We start from the raw sequence: 21852 nt of genomic DNA, 5'->3' as shown, positions 1-21852 counted from the left end.
TCTTGTCTACGGCCATACCACCTTGAATGTGCCCAATCTCGCCCAAAGAGCATTAATTGTAAAACCTAAGCCCTGATTATACCGTTTTTTAGTTTCATGTCTAATACTGTCTGGTTATTTTCTTCCTTCCTCCAAAGCACCTCTTTGTTTGCAGGTTATGTGCTCTTTCTAATGATAGTTTGAAAGACAGGTCGTGATTATCAGTGGCTGTTTTCTTTTTTTCAACTGTAGGTATACACATAAGATTCCGCATCTGGATGGGGTTTTTTGGTTTTGTTTTGTTTTGTTTTTTGTAAATGTTATTTTAGTTAGAAAATATAAATTCAGTACTTTTATTTAGTTACTGCTATACTGTGTCCAGTGACCTCTGCTAATGATTTTCTATTTCCTTTTTTTTTTTTAGATTGTTTATTTATTTATTTGACAGAAAGAGCTCACAAGTAGGCAGAGAGGCAGGCAGAGAGAGGGGGGAAGCAGGCTCCCTGCTGAGCAGAGAGCCTGATGCAGGGCTCGATCCCAGGACCCTGAGATCATGACCTGAGCCGAAGGCAGAGGCTTAACCCACTGAGCCACCCAGGTGCCCCTGATTTTCTGTTTCTAATTACCTGGATAATGAGCATGTCTTTGGACATTAGGGTGAAGCTGCCCTGATAACTTAGAAAGCAGCAATAAGTTGGAAAGTAGAATGAAATCTCAAGGAAATCTGAAGGAAATGAAATCATAAAACCTTTATGTCTGAAGTTGCCAGATAGGCAAGATCTATTGTAGGATACTTTTAACAACTGGTATATAAAGTCTGAAGGTGTGTGGCAGCCTGTCCTTAATCTATACATTGCACAGACTGGTGGCGATGAACCTGATCTCAAGTTTAGCCTTATGATTGGAGAACTGTCTTCTGTAACACTATAGCATTAAAGCCTTTGCTTATTTTAGATTAAATCAGCAGTTGGATTATTGCATATAGCATTGACTCTGAGGTGGAAATAATGTTAGAGAAACGTGTGGGGGGAGGGGTAAGATTTTTTTTTTTAAAGATCACATTCCTAATCTGAAAGGCCCAGGCAGAACAAAACAGAAAAGACCGTATCAGCCTCCCTACAACGAGTTGTTTTTTTTTTAATCTGTCCTGCCCCCCAGTTTCTGTTTTTAAGTGTTTCAGATGTATAGAAGAGTTGAAAGACCAGCACAGTGAACATGTTTACTCTCTTCCTAGATACAATAATTGTTAACATTTTGCTATATTTGCCTTATCTCTAGAAAATAAATAAATGAATAAATTTAAAATCTATGTATATATGTATATGCATGTAAACATTCATCTCCTGAAAAAAAGGGTAATCGCCTGCATAACCACAGTTCATGACCACATCTAAGAAAACTAATACTAATTCCATAATATCATCTAACATCTAGTATATATTCATATTTCTTTAATTGTTACAAGAATTTTTTTTATTAAATAGTATCTGATTTAGGTGGACAGATTGGAATTTGTTGTTACATATCTTTTTAAACTTTTAAATCTAGTCACTCAAGCTTTTTTTTTATTAATAACATACACTTTTTAAATCATCTAATGTCACAGATGTCCCATATTCTGGATTTTTCTGTTTTCTCTTAGTGTCAGTTAACTTTTTCCTCTATAGCCCCTGTATTTCCTGTAACCTGGAAGTAAGGTTTAGTAAATTCAAGTTAACCATTTTTGGCAAGAACACTTCATAGATTATTTAGAGAGAGTATGTAATGAGGTCTCTAATGTACTTTGAAATGCATCAAAATAAAATGGATAAGGAGATGGATACATAATGTGATAAAGTAAGTGAGTAAAATATTGCATGATTTGAGTATAGATTTTCATCATAAAATTCTTTCATTGTTGATGTATATGTGTTTGAAAATTTTCACAGTAAAACATTGAGACAAAATGCTTTGTCAGTAACATTTACCTCATATATCCAAAGAGGCATGTAATGTCAGGTTGTAGCACTATCATATGCTAAGTTTGATCATTTGTTAAAGTAGTGACCACCAGGTCTTGTCTTTGCAGTTTATAATAATCTGTAGGGCATCATTTTGCCCCCGGATGGATATCCTCTTCTACAGCAACCTTTTGTCAGTGGTCTTAGCACCCATTGATGATGCTTACCTAAATGAGTTATCCCATTGAGGATTGCAAAATGATGATGATCTTATTTAGCATTCCTTTAGCATTTATTAGCTAGCAGTTTTTCTGCAAATAACTTCCATTTTTAGGTATTCTTCTGATAGCTAGATATGTAAGCACATCTCTCAAAATAATGACTCTTTTGTTGCTACCATTAGCTAAATGTTCTAAAGCAGCACAATTCAGTGGAAATATAATGCAAATGACACATAATTTAAAAATTTTCTAATAGCCACATTTAAAAAATTAAGAGAGAGCTAAAATTAATTTTAATAATATATTTTATTTAGCAAATATGTATTAACACTTCAACATTTAATCAGTACTTTTAAAAATTATTGAGACCTCTTTCTTTCTCTTTTTTTAAAAGTAGGCTCCACACCTAGCGTGGAGCCCAGTGTGGGCCTTGAACTCAACCCTAAGATCAAGACCTGAGCTGAGATCAAGAGTTGGACACTTAACCGACTGAGCCACCCAGGCACCCCATTTTCTCCCCCCTCTTTCCCTCCCTCCCTCCCTTCCTTCCTCTTTTATTTTCTACTGATTTTTTAAATCTAGTATGTATTTTATACTTGAAGCACATACCATTTCCGATCAACCAAATTTCAGGTCCTCAATGGCCACATGTGGCTAGTGGCTACCATATTTGACAATCTTAAGATAAATCATACTTGAAGCAACGCTTTAAACTTAGCTCTAAGCAATCTTTCCAAAGACATCACTTCTCCCATGACTCACACACAGCAAAGCAAATCAGATGGTGAGTAACAAAAACTTGGCACTTGGTCTGCTTAATAGAGCAGCTGAGAGCAAAGGGATGGCTAGGTAAATAAGGAACTGTACCTAGGGCTTTCATAAACCTGGTCACTTTGCAGCAGTTGATTGCCATGGTGGGGAGCACCAGAGGGATTATCAAGATGTTCAAAAATGTATAGGGCAGAAGAGTGAAGAATTTGAAGGACAAAAACTAGCCAACTGTGTCAGGCAATCAGCCTCCATAAGAGAAGGGATTTTTTTTTTGTCTCTCAGATTTAGCACTTAGAATAGTGCCTTGACATATAATCTAATCAAGTTGGTGAGGCTAAATTCCCATCCCCCTGGGATTTCAAGGCTGGGCTCCTGTCCCAGGCAGGGACTAGGATACCAGGAAAATGAATTCACCAGAAAGCAGAAGGGGACTAAGGTGCAGCTCTTAGGTCCCTGCAGCTGATCTGATAGCACTGCCAACTGCAGAATACTGCTATCAAAATCCAGTTTTTAGCTCTGGGTGATATAATGTTCTTCTGAAGCTGTTTTATTAAAAAATTATTAAGTTTTTATTAAAAATTATTTATTTTTGATCTTATTTTTTATTTCAGTTTGTCTTGGAACCAGAGTTAGGCTAAACCATTGTCAGGAAACTGATGAAAGGTGGAACTAGGGCACTGAAACAGGAAAATGGGAAAGGACTAACAGCATTCATCCAGCTGTTGATGAGGAGTTGCTTTCTTTAAGGAGATAGTACTTCCTTTTAAGAATAAGTTCCCCCTAGGAATACCTGGTCTGGCTCAGCTGGTGGAGTTATGTGACTCTTGATCTGGGGTTGTGAGTTCAAGCCCCATGTTGGGTGTAGAGTTTACTTAAAAATAAATAAAAGAGAATAAGTTCCCCTAACTATATGCATTTGGTTTTCAGTGAAGTTGTTTTGCTGATTATTTTTTTTAAAGGACTTTCTGTTTTTTACTTGAAAACCAAGTCCATAGGGGTTCTGTAGGACAGAATTTAAAGTTAGCTGAAGAGAAGAGGATAATTTGTAATTGTCAGTTGGTAGTTTTCATAGCATCAACAGTAATCAGATATTAGCGACTAAAATTTAATGTTTAGAAATTATTCTTTGCATTTTTACCTTTATTATAAGACCTAATTTGATAGAATTCTTTCTAGGTGAGGCTTTGTTGACTTTAAAATAACCTTTGAGGGGTGCCCAGGTGGCTCAGTTGGTTGAGCCTCTGCCTTCGGCTCAAGTCATGATCCCAAGGTCCTGGGATCGAGCCCCATGTCAGGCTCCTGCTTGGCAGGGAGTCTGCCTCTCCCTCTCCCTCTCTGTCCCGCCTGCTTGTGTTCCCTCTCCCTCTCTCGCTCTCTGTCAAATAAATAAATAAATAAATATTTTAAAAATAAAATAAAATAACCTTTGATTTTAGGTAAAGAATTGTGTTGTTTCTTCTCCATGGACACTTTGAAACTACTCTTCTGTTTGGATCATCTTGATGAACTAAAATTATGTTAGCACCTAAAAATAGCTTATATACTATCTGGTTGTTAGGTACTTATAGTACATGAGAATCTTCCTTGCAGGTCAGTGCAGAAGTGATTGGAATCTGCCTAATGTCCCTCAGTCACAAACCAGTTAAAGAAATGATACGTCTGTACAGTGGAACAGTATGGAGGCTATATAGTTATTTTTTTAAAGGAGGGTTTTATATGAATTGAATTTATATATAGTAATATCAAATTCATAAGGAAATAAAGTAAGGTGCAAAACAGTAGATACAGTATACTGTCATTTACATAGAAGGAACACATACATGTATATGCTCATGTAAACATAGAACATCTCTAGCAGACTATTTGGAGCTAAGGAAGGCTCTGTAGAGGCTTTGAGAGACTGGGAATACAGGATGGCAGGGAGATTGTTAACTGTATAACCTTTCGTGTCTTTATGAATTTTGTACTTCCACTATGTATTCAAAAGATACATATAAAGTTTCATGAAGAGGAGAGAGGGAGGAAGAAGGGAAAGAAGGAAGGGAAGGAATGAGAGAGAGAGAGAGAGGCAGAAATGAAATTAATCTGCTTTGTTAACAGTTTTCAAGATATAAAAAAAACTGAAGAACCTAGGTTCATGTGGTCCAGACCTCCTGATTGATAGGAAGTGATTTTATTTCACAAATTTTACTTGCTCATCGGAATAAATGTAAATGGTACCATCCCATTGCTATATTCTGGGGGGAAAATGCAAAATTAAGGAAAATCACAAAACGAAAAAGTACTTTTTTTCTTTTCTCTAAATGTAAGCATTTAGAAAACAAATAAAAAAATTTTTCTACATTCTCTATCTCTATTCTTGGGCTCAGTGCATTTCTTTCTGTCTATCATCATTGAAGTTCTTCTGTTTCTCAACCTCTTCACTCTGGATCCATTTGGATGCAGGATTTTTTTTTTTTTTTTTTTTGGTCTCTCTTTAAGTGAACTCAGCAAGAAAAATAATAGAGTGGTATTTAGGTTATTTTTACTGATAATCCAATAGATACATTGTAGTTCTCTGATAAACAGACTCATCATTAGAATTTCCCAGCATACCCCAAAGCCTGCCAAGGAGTATGAATAAAATAGACTGATGGAAACTGATCAAATACATTTTATCTTGTTTCTTATGAAAACATTTACAAGAAAACGCCCATTTTTTAAAAGAAATGGGTACTAAATTCAGCATGGTTGACATCAGAAAACCCTTTATTTAATCAAATTAAGCTCAGCAATCTTTTCCCTTGTCTAATTTAAACATTACTATAGCAGACAGGGTTTGCTGAGTTCCTCTTGGCTCATGGCACTGATTCTGCCTATTTCTAAATTAAACAAATAAAGTTTGCCAGGAGGCTCATACAGCAAGCACATGAAGTAAATTTGGAGATCAGAAGTAATGCCTCCTCCCTTCACTATTGCCGAGTGTCAGAACCTCAGGGAAATCATGTGTGTGACATAGGGGATGATGAAAAATTACTTCTGGAGAAGGTAGTTTCTGTGAACGGGATAGTAATAACAAGCTTGTAGTCATATTCTATTAGTTGACTGGCAAAGTCTCACTCAGAAGTAAACCTGATAAGAAAATTATCATATATGCAAAGAGAACATTTATCAAAATTAGAAATCTATCAGCAAATTAGGAAAAGACTTTTTTCCTCTTGGGTTTAGAGTTGCTGGATTAATGTGCAAAATTTTGTTCTTAATGAGAGCCCAGATACAAGATGGGAAAAAAAGTGTTTCTGGAAGGAAAATTCCTGTAAGGAAAAACAAAAAGTGGATTCTTCATAGCCAATCCAGAAATCCCATATTTTATTTCAGAGGGGTTTAAAGTTACATTGTTTCTGTATTCTAGTATCTTTGTATTTTTCTGTCAGAGTCTATAATTTTGAACCCATTCTTGGATTATTCATTGCTCTCCATCCGCTTTGACTAGAGCAAGATTAACCAAGGTTTCTAGAACAAATCTGTGTTTATTGGAGTGTTTCCAGAATGCTGCTTGTGCTATTTTTAAATACTGCTACATTGAAAAAGAAAAAGGAGCAAGGGGAAAAAAAACCTCAAAAGTAATGTGATAATATTATGTTTCAAATTCAGTATGTTTACGAGTTTGAAATTACTGAGTTTCCACCCATCTGTGCATAAGTTTCCTTGATTTCTTTTTAAGTATTTTAAAGTAATTTGTTTCACCTAAATTTCCTTTGTATAGAAAAATTGTATAATACAGACTATTATAAAGAAGAATAGTTACGTGACCAATAAACCCCACTACCATGATTAAGATTCTAAGTATTTTTGTTTTATTTATACCTATCTATTCCTTAACTAAGAAAAGATGCCATAGTTATAGTGTAGCCTACTAATTATAATTTACTCACCTATTCCCTATCCTTCACCCACTGAAGCCCTAAAAATATCCTTTTACCAGAAGCCAGGCTTTGGATGAGGGGACCTACTGCTTTACCCAATCTGTTTTTACCTCTGTCTTGTTCAGCAATGAAATCTGCTTGGTTCTGCTTTGGACCCCTTATCATCACTATTGAGCAAAATTTATATAATGTAACTTAGGTAGATTCCAGAGCCCTTATCCTGAAATTCCTGCTTGCATTTAGAAAAGTGCCAAAACAAAGACTTTGAAATCCTCCAACCCTCTATTTTCTCCTTGTGCCTAAACTTTGTTAACTTTGATGCAAATGTAATGTATATGTAAAACTTTGATATAAATGCAACATGTAAATGAGTGAGTGTGGCTATGTTCTGGTAAAATTTTATTTAAACTATGGCAGCTGGCCATAGTCTGCCAGACATTTAAGCCATGAATCTCTAAAGCATTGTGTGATGACATACTTGTCCATTTGAGGAAGAAGTTAATAATTAAGAAGTTAAATATTTACTTTACATCATATACAATAGGAAATCATGTATCAAGGGTTTAAATAATAAGAAAACTATAAAAATATTCTGAATGATACAAAGCATATTGACCACAAAACAAGAGGGTGACAAATGTGCCTACATAAAATTTAAGATCAGAAAGCATACCATAAATAAAAAGACAAACTGGAAAAAAGTTGCAATCTGTGTGACTAGCAATTGGTATTGTTTCAACACACCGGTAAGATAAATAACTCAAAAGAAAAGACAAAAGATACAAATTCACAAGGAAAGATATATAAAGTTCAGTAAACAAAAGATGCTATTTTACCAATAGTGAAATCTCTATATTAAAGGAAATTTTTTTGCCTGCCAAATTTATAAATGTGAATAATAATACTCATAGTACTCAGTATGTTGGGGAATGTGGGGAAATAAACAACTGGAGATGGTTATAATATCTCATATTTGTTTTATATGATTGTGCAACACATTACCATACAACTGAGCGGCTAAAAACAGCAAACGTTTATTATCTCACAATTTTTGTGGGTGGTGAATCCAAGAGTGGCTTAGCTGAGATGGTTCTGTTCAGAGTTCTCATAAGGTTGTAGTCGAGCTGTGAGCCCCTGGACAATCTGCCACTGACTGCTACCATTGAGTGTTGGCAGGCCCCAGTTTCCTTCCTGCCTGTTGACAGGGATTTCAAGTTCTCTCACATGGACTCCCTGAGTGTCCTTACAACTTGCCAGCTGTTTTTCCCCTGAGCAAGTGATCTAAGAGATAGAGGATCTAGAACAGACACCATGGTGTAGTCTGTAATCTAATGGCAAAAGCGACATATCATCACTTCTTTCATATGTTATTGGTCACAAACACTAATCCTGGTATATAGTATGGGAAGAAACTACACAACAGGGTGAATACCAGGGGGCAGGGATCCTTTGGAACTATCTTGGGGGCTAACTACCGCATGGCTATATTTGTAGTGTATGCCTAGGCCTTACTTCTCCATCTGCTGGGTTATACAGTTTTCTATATGGTCTCTGCTGTGACCAGAATACCCAGAATGGCTTTTTTCCCCTCAACTTTGGCACCTGGGGGTTGGCTGGGCATCTTTCACCCCATGTGGCTAACATGGGCTTCCTTACAGTATTGTAGTCTCAGGTTATCCATACTTCTTATATGGCAACTGGCTTCCCCCAGAACCAGCATTACAGAAGATCTAGTTAGAAGCTGCAAAGGGTCTTATGACCTAGCCTCAAACTGTTTCCATTTTCTGCTGTCAAAACATGTCATAGAACCAGGTTAGAATTCAAGAGCATGTTTACCAGGAGGTGTGACTTATTATGAAGGGCCATGTTTGGAACCTTTCCAGGAAGTTAAGCTTTACAGAGTTGATGCTGGCTTATTCTAAAGCTAAGTGAAGTAATACAAACGGACCTGATTCTGGATATACTTTGAAGATAAAATTAACAGGGTTTGCTATGGTCTAGATATATGTTATGTAGGAGAAATAGAGAGGTGAAAGATGAATCTGAGAATTTTGAGTCAAGCAATTTGAAGAATAGAGATGCCATTTACTCAGATGGAAAGGGCTGCAGGTTTGGAGAGGAAAATCAGGATTTGTTAAAATATTGGGCCTCTATATAACAGATTATAAATATGTAGCTATTAGGGGGGATCCACAAAGAGATCTATATGTAGTAAGGTAGAAATACTACCCAAGGTATTAATTACAAGGTACAATAAATAAGGTATGGTTCTTGTTATGAAGAAATAAATACATATTTATTAATATGTGCATTATTCCACATAATTCTAACAATTTCTAACCTGTCTTTCTAGGTCAATGTTAAGAGTTTGTATTTTACTCCATAGGCTGTGGGAACTTTTTCAAAGCTTTTGGTCAGTGGAATGCTATGATCATAATTATGCTTTGGGAAGATGAATTTAACAATATTCAGAATGAAGGAACAGTGGGAAATCCAGGGACTGAAGTCTGTGAACACATACCAAGTTATATTTAAATACTTTGAAATAATTCTACAGAGGTCAGAGACGATGTTGGGTTTTTTGTTTTTTTTGTTTTTTTTGGGTTTTTTCCCCCTAGCTTCTAACCTAGAGCAAGCCAAAAAAAAGGGGGGGGGTGTTGATAAATGGTGAACTAATGAATACATGTATCATCAGCAGTTCATTGTTTGAGAAAAGGCTAGTCTAAATTAATAAAATATCCTAATTACATTTCCCCCCATTGCTTTTATTACATTCAGGAGGTAACAGAAAACAGTATAGCTTTAACACATAGTAGACCTATGGAGATCTGACTTTAGTTAACTAGTAGACTAAAATAATGTCAAATACTACTTACTGTCTTTGATGCTACATTTGACTTTTTTTCTTTGAGACTTTACAACAATTAGGGTTATTTTAAATTCATCTCCTACCTGCATACGTTCTTTAAGGGCTCCATTTTCTTAATAAGAGTCCTTTGAATGGTAATGAAAAGTTCTGATCATATAGTATGTATTGTTCAAAAGAGTTAAAACTGTCAGATAGAAATTTCAAGAAAGATTTTTCAGAAGATACTCTGATTAAGTTGTCATTGGTCCAAAGACCATACTTCCCTTTTCCCCTGGAGAGAGAGATTTTGGGCTTAGTTTCAAAAGATGACATAAACAAAGATAAAAGACAAGTGACCCCCCCCCAAAAGACATTTTAAAGTAATTAATGATAAACTTTTTAAGGAAAATTTTTTGTCCCTTTGGATTTTTGTTTGGGTCAAATTATTTTTCCCCCAAACTGCAAACTGCTTCAGTACCCATAGCCTGTGGCATAGAGAGTAGGCAATGGTTTCAAGGCAACAGTTTGCATTGGCATGGGGTAGGCACTGTGAGAGGCCCAGGGAACTTTTTTTTTTTAATGTAAATATCAAATGTATTTGGCTTGCAATTTCCAATGGAAGGACAAAAATTTATTGTTGTCGAGTTCATGATTATATTTGTCATTGATTTTAGTAAATTGCAAGATATTTGCTAAAAATGTCTTGTTTATTTCAGGGGCTACACTAAGTATGAGACCAGCCCCCATTCCAATAGAGGACCCAGAGTGGAGACAAACACCTCCCCCAGTCTCTGCCACATCTGGCACCTTCCGACTACGACGAGGGAGTCGATTTACCTGGAGAAAGGAGTGCCTGGCTGTAATGGAAAGGTACATGTGTCCTTTCCCATGAGCAATCTCCCAACCTTAGGAAAGAGAGAAACCTTAGATAGATTTGGGACAGTTTTCATTTCAGACAAGTAATTTGGGATCTAGGTTCTATCTCTAAATGTATTTTGGAATATTATAAATGTATATTATTGAAATAAGATGATCTTACCATTGAGAAGTCATAAAACTGGATTTAACATCAGTGAATATAACTTAATAGTGTTCTCAGTAATTTCAGAAACTTTAGAAGAATTTTTTTTTATTTAAATCTTTATATTGTATTTTAGAAACACTCTTCGAAGTCTTATTTTCATCAAAAATATTGAATACTTACATAGGAGTCCACTGAGATTTTACTTCTTTCAATCAGGAGTGTGGCTTAAATAAGCTTAGTCCCAAAGGTTTAAAATACATGTTTTTACTTTGATTTGGTAATTTATCTTTTGATTCTAGTACCAGTATCTGATCCATAGTAAGTACTCAGTATGTTTTAGACTGGAATTAGACCTTAGCTTCAGTTTTCCTATCTGAAATGGTATAAATTAATTAAATATGATTATTAAATGTTCAGTATATTTAGGGTGATCCTGTAGTAGAATTATCCTTTTAGTCTCCTACCTATAAGTAATGTGTATGGAATTTTGTTTCGATGAAGAGTTTTATATTCAATAAGGTAATGTTTTCCATTAGAAAAGTATTTACTTCTGAAGATTAAATATAGAGAAAAAGAATATATTAGGCGAGGGTAAAAACAATTGGATTTTCATATTAAGATTTCTCAATAATTTAAATAATGGAAAAGAATGGAATTGAATGTTTAAAACTGGGTTTAACTTCTAAGGTAACATAGAATACATATTTATATTGAACCAGTTTCACTTTTTTCCCCAGTTATCTAATCTGACTTGTCGAATGGCAAACTGGAAAGAGCATTTGACTCAGAGTCAAAGACCTGAAACCCTGGTTTGGCTTTGGCATTTAACCAGCTATGCAACTTTGTCCAGGACACAAACTCTGAGCAGTAATTTCTTCATCTATAAAATGAATTTTTTCAGTAGCCGCTGGTGAACCATATGTCATCCGGGACTTTTGCCATCTCTCTTTCTGCCTCTTTTCTGATTATCTCCCAGCTCATTAGACATCACTACCTAAAGTAGAGAGAGATTGAAAATGTGAAAGTTGAGGCCTGGGTTTTTGTTCTTGTGATTCAGTTGAAATTAAAAAGTTTACTTAAAGAGACTGTAGATTATTCACTGATGTTATATGTTGCTTTCCTTAGTCTCTTTATTGTAAATTCTAGTAGAGGCCATTCATTGAATAACGCATCCTTTTATGCTTGAGCAGTTAAAGTAGAAGAGTGAGACTTTTTTGTCCCAGAGCCCTGACATTTAAAATCTGCTTTATTTTTCTCTTCTAGAAACTGTGATTGTTTCATAAAATTTCTTCAGAACTTACTACATAACAGAAATGAATTTAAGGGGCACCTGGGTGGCTCAGTGGGTTAAGCCACTGCCTTCGGCTCAGGTCATGATCCCAGGGTCCTGGGATTGAGCCCCGCATCGGGCTCTCTGCTCAGCGGGGGCCTGCTTCCCTTCCTCTCTCTCTGCCTGCCTCTCTGCCTGCTTGGGATCCCTGTCTGTCAAATAAATAAATAAATAAAAAGAAATGAATTTAAATAATATCAATCTTAAATTATTTGCAGCATTATCTATTTTCCACCTGGGTACAAAACAAGCTTTGGTTGTAAGTTCTGATTTTGCTACTGATTCCTCCATTTAATTTTTTCACGAAGATACCAATATACATTTATCACATAATGTCAGTATGAGAACAGATTAATGTTAAAATTGATATAATAATGAAAGGTGATATTCCTAATGCATTTTCAAAATTGAACCTCGTTTCCAAAGCAACCAAACTACCCACAGAATCACACTGATCAAATATCAGTTACAAAGATATTGAGGCTGCCGGTGACTCTTGATCTTGGCTCCAGTCTTGATCTCAGGGTTTTGAGTTCAAGCCCAACCCCACATTGGGCTCCACACTAGGCATGAGCCCACTTTAAAAAGAAAAAAGATATGAGCACTTACCCTGTGTAAAACGCTCATTTAATCTTAGTTTTCACCTTTTAACCCTCATTTTAGTTAATAAATGCCTTTAATCCAGGAATTGGTTATCTTTGGTTTAATTTTATCTTACTTGGCTCAACCAGTAAGAAAGTATGTAGTTTATTCCAGTAGTTGCAAAAATGCAAAAGCCTCTCAGAGTATTTAATAGCAGTAGATCATGGTATGATTTCATTCTGTGAAAGTGGAAATTTTTATTTTCTAACATGGAATATAAAATTCTCTGGCAATGCATGGTGTTTTTCAGTACACTGAATTGGTGAATAAATACACATGCATAGACTATAAAGCCAGCAAACTGGTAGGCTTAGTCAAATATATTAGTATAAGTCAAAAATTATTCATTCTTCATACCGTACACCGAACAAATTTCGAATGAATCAAAAAAAGTGAATCCGTATAAAATAATAGAAGAAAATACAGGTCCCCTGGAAATGGTGAAATTTTTCCTAACTAGAACTCCAAATCCAAAATATGGGAAAGGATTGATAAATTTGATTATTTACATTAAAAGAAAAACTTTGGGGAGAAAAATATCTACAAACAAGATACAAATAAAAAAGAAAAAGAAAAATTGGAAAAAATATTTGTTGCTTATTATTATCCCTGATGTATAAATAACTTTTAAAAGAGAAGGAAGACCACCAATTCTGTAGAAACTAGATACCTGCAGAAAAACAAATGCAGATGCCTCTTAAACATATAAAAGAATGTTCAGTTTAACTCATAGTAAGAGAAACTCATATTAAAATTATACTGAGACACTATTCTTCTCCTATCACATTGGCAAAAATCCAAAGGTTCCATAACGTTTTTTTATTGATTGAGCTATAGGGAAATGGGCACTCTCATACACGGCTTGTGGGAATGCAAAGTGTAACAACTTCCATGGACAGGAATTTGATAGTATTGGGGACAGTTGCCCATGGATTTGCCCTCTGACTCAGCATTCTCACTTCTAGAAAATTATCCCAGAGATAAACTGACAGAAGCATAAATATAGCATCCCTGTTTGCAATAATAACAAAATATTGAATACAACCTGTGTGTCTATCAGTAGTGGACTGGGTGAATAAATTATAGTGAATTACACATTGAATGTGCAGGCTCAAATAATAGAGTGCCACACAGCAGCAAAGGGAATGAGTTTTCCTTTCTACAGTTTTCCTTTCTACAACTTGTTGGTGTTGATGGTATGGTGAAAATCATACTGTGTCCTTCTGTACCATCACTATGAAATATTTTGTAAGGCTTTTTCACATTTTTATATCCATCAGAATGAATACTTTTCTATATACAGTGATCTTCAGAATATAATGTTAAAAGCAGTGTCAGTTGTATATAGTAGGCTATCATTTATGTGTTTGCTTATAATTTAAGATGAAGGAGTACACCATAAAATAAATAAAATGGTTACCAATAGAAGAGAAAAAAACACAGATTGGAGGGGACAAGAATAGAAGCTCAACTCATCTAAATATACCATGTTTTTACATTGTAACCATATAAATATTTTATGTAATTATAGAACAAAATTACTTTGAAATGGGGGGGAAGATGACCCCTAAAAATAACTAAAAGGAAACAAAAGCGTGACCTAAACATTCATGAACTGTGTTGAATAGCTTTATAACACAGTATTTTGACTATGCGTCTTGGTGGAATACAGCTTAGGAATAAAAAGAACTACAAAAAAATCTTACCTTGCTTTTACTAATGTTGGTAATGTTAATAATGTTATTCAGGTACTATTTTTATTTGTGTAGATACAGACATAGGTAAGACAATCATAGTGTTATTAGGAATCAAGTTTTTCAGTGTAGAACATATAAACATAAAATAATTAAGTAAATCACTATAATCTTTTGTGTATGTGTGTGCATATAGAAATTTATCTTGATTGTATTTTTTTAATAACAGCCTTATTGAGATACGGTTCACCTAATTAAAGTGTACTACTCAGTGCTTTTTGGTGTACTTACAATTATGCAACCATCACCACAATCACTTTTAGAATATTCTCTCCACCTCCCAAAAAACTCTTGTACCCAGTAGCAGTCCCTCCTTTCTACCCCATCCTCCCCAAGCCTACATAACAATTAATCTGCTTTCCCTGTATATAGATTTGGCCAGTCTGGACATTTCATATGAATGGAATCAAACAAACCTGGCTGTTTGTGACTTCTTTCACTTAGTAGAATGTTATCAAGGTTCATCCATGTTGTAGGTCATTTCAGTATTATATTTCTTTTTGTTGCCAAAGAATAGTCCATTCTATAGATATGACATATTTTATTCATTCATTTCATTTATTTATTTGTTTCATTATTTATTTATTATTATTTCATTCATTTATTCATTCATAATTTATTCAGTCATCAATTGTTGGACATTTGGGGTTGTTTCCACTTTTTATCTATTATCGGTAATGCTGCCATCAATGAAATTTGTGTACTAAATGGAATTGCTGGGTCATATGGTGACTGTGTTCATCCTTTTCAGAAACTGCCAGACAGTTTCCAAAGCATATATACCATTTTACATTCCATCGAGCACTATATGATGGTTCCAGTTTCTCACCAGCGTTTGTTTTGCTGTCTTACTGGTTCTAATCTTCCTAGTATGTGAACAAGTAGATTTTCATTATGGTTGTTACTTGCATTTCCCTAACCAATGATGATGAATATCTTTTCATATGCTTATTGGCTATTTCTGTTTCATCTTTGAAGAAATGTCTATTCAGATCATTTGCTCATTTTTTAAATTGGGTTGTCTTTATATTCAGTTGTAAGTTTTCTTTATATGTTCTACATAGAGGTTCCTTATAAGATACATGGTTTCAAATACTTTTTTTTGTACCTTGACATTTTATTTATTTATTGAATTTTTAAAATTTAAATTCAGGGGACGCCTGGGTGGCTCAGTGGATTAAGCCTCTGCCTTGGGCTCAGGTCATGATCTCAGGGTCCTGGAATCGAGTCCCACATCAGGCTCTCTGCTCAGCAGGGAGCCTGCTCCCGCCCCCGCCTGCCTCTCTGCCTACTTGTGATCTCTCTCTCTCTCTGTTAAATAAATAAATAAAATCTTTTTAAAAATTAAATTCAGTTATTAATATGTAATGCATTACTAGTTTTGGAGGTAGAGGTCAGTGATTCATCAGTCTTACATAACACCCACTGCTCATCACATCACGTGCCCTCCTTAATGTCTGTCACCCAGTTACCCCATCCTCCTACCCCTCCTCCCCTCCAGCAGCCCTCGGTTTGTTTCCTGTGATTCAGAGTCTCTTAGGCTTTGTCTTCCTCTCTGATTTCATCTTGTTTTATTTTTTTCCTCTCTTTTCCTATGATTCTCTATTTTGTTTCTTAAATTCCACATATAAATGAGATCATATAATAATTGTCTTCCTCTGATTGACTTATTTTGTTTAGCATAATACCCTCTAGTTCCATCCACATCATTGCGAATGGCAAGATTTCATTTTTTGATGGCTGACTAATATTCCATTATTTATATAGACCACGTCTTCTTTATTCATTCATCTATTGATGGACATCTGGGCTATTGTGGACATTGCTGCTATAAACATTGGGGTGCAAGTGCCCCTTCAGATCACTACATTTTTATCTTTGGGGTAAATACCTACCAGTGCCATTGCTGGGTCATAGGGTAGTCTATTTTCAACTTTTTGAGGAGCTGCCATATTGTTTTCCAAGGGACTGTACCACCTTGCATTCCAACCAACAGTGTAAAAGGGTTCCCCTTTCTCTGCATCCTCACCAGTATCTGTCATCTCCTGACTTGTTAATTTTAGTCATTCTGACCGTTGTGATGAAGTGATATCTCATTGTGGTTTTGATTTGTATTTCCTTGATGCCACGTGATGTAGAACATAATTTCATGTGTCTGTTGGCCATTTGAATGTCTTCTGTGGAGAAAAGTCTGTTCATATCTTCTGCCCATTTCTTGATTGGATTATTTGTTCTTTGGGTGTTGAATTTGATAAATTCTTTATAGATTTTTGGTACCACCCCTCTATCTGATATGTCATTTGCAAATATCTTCTCCCATTCTGTCTGTTGTCTTTTGGTTTTGTTGACTGTTTTCTTTGCTGTGCAAAAACTTCTTATCTTGATGAAATACCAATAGTTCAGTTTTGCCTGTTTCCCTTGCCTTTGGAGATGTGTCTAGCAAGAAGTTGCTGCAGTTGAGGTCACAGAGGTTGGTACCTGTGTTCTCCTCTAGGATTTAGTTACTAGGTATTAGTTCTTCTTTTAATATTTGGTGGAATTCCCCTTGGGAAGCCACCCAGTCCTGGATTCTTTATTTTTAGGGAGGTTTTTGATTACTACTTCAACTTCCTTGCTAGTTATGGGTCTGTTCAGGTTTTCTGTTTCTTCCTGTTTCAGTTTTGGTAGTTTATATGCCTCTAGAAATGCATCCATTTCCCAGATTGTCCAATTTGTTGTCATAGAGTTGCTCATGATGTGTTCTTATAATTGTTTGTATTTCTTCGTTGTTGGCTTTGATCTTTCCTCTTTCATTCATGATTTTATTTATTTGAGCCCTTTTCTTTTCTTTTTGATAATTCTGGCGAGGAATTTATCAATTTTATTAATTCTTTCAAAGAACCAGCTCCTAGTTTTGTTGATCCCTTGTACTATTCTTTTGGTTTCGATTTCATTGATTTCTGTTCTAATCATTATTAATTCTCTACTCCTGCTGAGTTTAGCTTTATTTGCCGTTTTTCTCCAACTCCTTTAGGTATAAGGCTAGTTAGGTTGTATATTTGAGACCCTTCCTGTTTCTTAAGAAAGGCTTGTATTGCTGTATACTTCCCATGTCCCAAAGGTTTTGAACAGTTGTGTTTTCATTTTCATTCGTTTCCATAAATGGATTTATTTATATATTTATTTGACAGAAAGAGAGAAAGCAAGCACAAGCAGGGAGAGTGACAGACAAAGGGAGAGGGAGAAGCAGGCTCCTCACTGAGCAGGGAACCCAATGCAGGGTTCCATCCCAGGACCCTGAGATCACGACCTGAGCTGAAGGTAGATGCTTAAGCTACTGAGCCACCCAGGTGCCCCTGTTTCCATGAATTTTTTAAATTTTTCTTTGATTTCCTGGTTGACCCATTCATTCTTTAGTAGGATATTCTTTAGCTGCCATGTATTTGAGTTCTTTCCAAATTTCCTCTTGTGATTGAGTTCAAGTTTCAAAGCATTGTGGTCTAAAAATATGCAGGAAATGATTCCAGTCTTTTGGTTCCATTTGAGACCTGATTTGTGACCCAGTATGTAATCTGTTCTGGAGAATTTTTGAAGTGTACTTGAGAAGAATGTGTATTCTGTTACTTTAGGAAGAAATGCTCTGAATATACCTGTGAAGTCCATCTAGTCTAGTGTGTCGTTCGAAGCCCTTGTTTCCTTGTTGATCTTCTGTGTAGATGATCTGTCTATTGCAGTGAGTGGGGTATTAAATTCCCCTAGTATTACTGTATTATTATCGATGTGTTTCTTTAATTTTGTTATTAATTGATTTATGTAATTGGCTGCTCCCATGTTAGGGGCATAAGTATTTATAATTATTAGATCTTCTTGTTAGATAGACCATTAATTGTGATATAGTGTCTTTCTCTTATTGCAGTCTTTGGTTTAAAATTTAATTTGTCTGATATAAGGATTGCCACCCCAACTTTCTTTTGATGTCCATTAGTATGATAAATCGTTTTCCATCCCCTCACTTTCAATCTGGAGGTATCTTTTTGTCTAAAATGAGTCTCTTGCAGACAACATGGTCTGATACACATGGTTTCCAAATATTTTCTCCCATTCTTTGGGTGGTCTTTTCGTATTCTCAATGATGACCTTTGGAGCATGCAAGCTTTTAATTTCCGTGAAGTGCAGTTTATTTTCTCATCTGCTTCTTGTACCTTTATTATCTTATTTAAGAAAGTTGTGCCTAAATCAAAGCACAGGATTTACTTTTGTGTTTTTTTCCCAAGCATTTTATACTTTTAACTCTTACATTTAGGTCTTTGATCCATTAGAGTTAATTTTTGCATATTATGTGAGGTAGGGACCCTACATCATTCTTTTGCATGTAGATATCCAGTTGTCCCAGTACTGTTGAAAGAACTATTCTTTTCCCAGTGATTACTCTTGGCACCCTTGTCAAAAATCAATTGACTGTGAGGCGCCTGGGTGGCTCAGTGGGTTAAGCCTCTGCCTTCGGCTCGGGTCATGATCTCAGGGTCCTGGGATCGAGCCCCGCATCGGGCTCTCCGCTCCATGGAGAGCCTGCTTTCTCCTGTCTCTCTGCCTGCCTCTCTGCCTGCTTGTGATCTCTGTCTGTCAGATGGATAAATAAAATCTTTAAAAAAAAAAAAAAATCAATTGACTGTAAATTTGAGGGGACTCTTCAATTCTCTTCTATTCCATTGATCTGTATACCACACTGTTATAATTACTGTTTTATTATAGTAAATTTTGAAATCTGGATATAAGAATTTTCCACTTTCTTCTTTTTGAGGATTATTTCAGGTATTCTGGATCCTTTGTATTTTCATATGAATTTTAGGATCAGCTTGTCAACTTCTGCTGAGAAGCCAGCCATAATTTTGGTGGGAAATCCTAAAATCTTGAATGTGAATTAGAAATAATAATGTGAATTTGTTGTAGTTTCTTCTGAAAAAAAAAAAAAAAAAGGAGGGGTGTACTTTTCATCTTTACTTACTCAAAAAGCCCATAGACAACGATCAGCCTAAATGAGGAGGCCTGGGGCCCAGACTGTGGTCATGGGTACCATTAACACTCCTTGGATTGATTCTAGACTTGGGACAAGAAATGTACATGATAAGACCAAGAACTTGTTAAAGCAAGAAGGCCATTATAGATAGGTGAATGATATCAAAAGGACTCAGGAGCTAACTTGAAGAGGCTCCCCTTATCCAAAGATGGAAATAATTTGAACATTAGTAGTAACACCAGTGGTAATAGATTGAAGCCCAGCAAACTTATTAAAAATCCATATGTGATAAAGATACTAAAAAAAATTATTGGTCACACCTGAAGAATGTTAGAGAACCAACTGAATTTCAAAGTGGTAAAAGGAAGGAACTGAGCCTTTAACTTGTGTTTTGCATATGAACTTTATCACTGATGAACAAAAAAGGCTTTCTTTAATGAAGGATGCCCAACTAATAAATGAAAAAGGAATAATATAATTACAGTGTCATCATTTTGTAAACTCCTAATGAAATAATAGATCTGACAGTGATCATGAATAGCTGTTAACAAAGACAGACAACCAGGCATTATGTACCTCTTGGAGGATGTAAATACCACCACCCACATAGAGTACTTTTCTAACAAAATTGAAGCTGAATCAAATCAAGCCTCTAGGTCCAGCTCCAGGTGTGTAGGAGATATGGAACAAAGTTCTGTTAAATGATACTATGGGTAATTCAGATCAACAAAGTTCATGATGTGAGAGATTCTAAGAATATAATAACTAAGTTTCTTCAAGTTGTTTTAATACATTAGCCAGTTGAGGAAATTTGAACACTGTATAAATGGTGATTCTTGTTTCAGTTATGATAATGGTTGCTTATATGTAAGTGGTGGTACATTTATAAAAATTAAGAGTTCTTGTCTTTTAGAAAAATATAATGTGAAATGATATGTTATCTTGCATTTACTTCAGTGTAACACAAAGTGGAAAGGCAGAGGCAAGGGTGTGGATAAAACAAAGAATGTATCTATAAGTTGATGGTTTCTGTAGCCTGGTAATGTTTATTTGGGAGTTCATGGTACAGTTTTCTCTACTTTCATGTATATATATACACATATATACATATATGGTATGTGTGTTAAGGATCTAAATCTTGGATCAGATTTCATGGAATTACGAGAAATGAAAAGTCTTCATTATCACAAAAACTCAACTACACAGTGTTATCTAATAATAGCATTTTCTTTAGTAAATGAGTGTCACTCTACAATGCGATTGTGAACGTAAATAGTTCCTGCAGTCTTGAGTTTATAATCAGGTTGGAGACACAGACATTAATCAGATAATCACACAAATCAAGGTAAAACTGCAACAGTAATATATGTATGAAAGGAAAGGTTCACCATGGTGTGACATCTTATAATAGGGGATGTGGTAAGAGTCACTTAGGTATAAGGAAAGAGCAAATATTGCAGGTAGAGAGAAGAGTTGTAATCAAATAGAACTGCTCTGTCTGATACGGTGGCGATGAGTATCTATTTAAATTTAAATTACTTAAAATGAAATAAAATTTAAAATTCAGTTCCTCAGTCACACTAGCCACATTTTAAGTGTCCAGTAGTCATATATGGCTACTGATTATAGTTTTAGACAGTATTTCTATCACAGAAAATTTTATATGAAATATTTCTCATTGTAGAAAATTTTATTAGACAGCTCTGATACAGAACAACTGTATCTCATCCCCAATCGAAAAAATAATGGTTATGTTTGCCCCATAATGATTTGTTTTTGTTTTTCTTTTTACTCAAAGTCATAAGGCAAAGAGAAATATAAATTAAAAACCAAACATTAAGTCCACTGAAATATTTTAGAAAATTTTCTTTATGACAGTGATAGAAACAGTTAAATATTTCACTAGTTCCCATATAATTATTTTACTTCTGCATCCTTTCCCTCATCTCACCCTGCTTTTCAGAGTATATGATTTAACAATTTATTATTTATAATGATTGGATTTTTTTCTTTAATTAGCATTCATTTACTCACTCACTCATTCATTCATTCATTCATTCATTTACCTGTTTATCAAATATATTTTTACACACTGCATTTGGTGGCTGTGTCTTTTGAGTCTCTTAGTTTGTAATGGTTCCTCACACACACACACACATTTTGTTCATGCTGTTTATTTAACCCACTGAGCCACCCAGGTACCCCAATGCTGTTTATTTGTTAAAGACGCTAAGGCAGGGCCCTGGGTGGCTCAGTTGGTTAAGCGACTGCCTTCAGCTCAGGTCATGATCCTGGAGTCCTGGGATCGAGTCCCACCACATCAGGCTCCCTGCTCAGCAGGGACTCTGCTTCTCCCTCTGACCGTCTCCCCTCTCATGCTTTCTCTCTCTCTTTCATTCTCTCACATAAGTAAATAAAATCTTAAAAAAAAAAAAAAAGGTG

General features: G+C 35.3%; 1 protein-coding gene across 10 annotated transcripts in view; it reads left to right on the top strand.

The window, feature by feature from the left end:
- HMBOX1 (homeobox containing 1) overlaps positions 1 to 21852 on the top strand; it is a 196659-nt gene that overhangs the window by 130025 nt on the left and 44782 nt on the right. For all 10 annotated transcript variants that reach the window (XM_080797802.1, XM_080797800.1, XM_080797805.1 and 7 more), the window contains exon 6: positions 10381 to 10534. In XM_080797802.1, the coding sequence (XP_080653928.1) occupies positions 10381 to 10534 (154 nt within the window). The remainder of the gene's footprint in view (positions 1 to 10380; positions 10535 to 21852) is intronic.

The sequence above is a fragment of the Martes martes genome (genome assembly GCF_963455335.1).
Source record: "Martes martes genome assembly, chromosome: 2".
Taxonomy (NCBI): domain Eukaryota; kingdom Metazoa; phylum Chordata; class Mammalia; order Carnivora; family Mustelidae; genus Martes; species Martes martes.
This window is presented reverse-complemented; position numbering and strand designations above follow the sequence as displayed.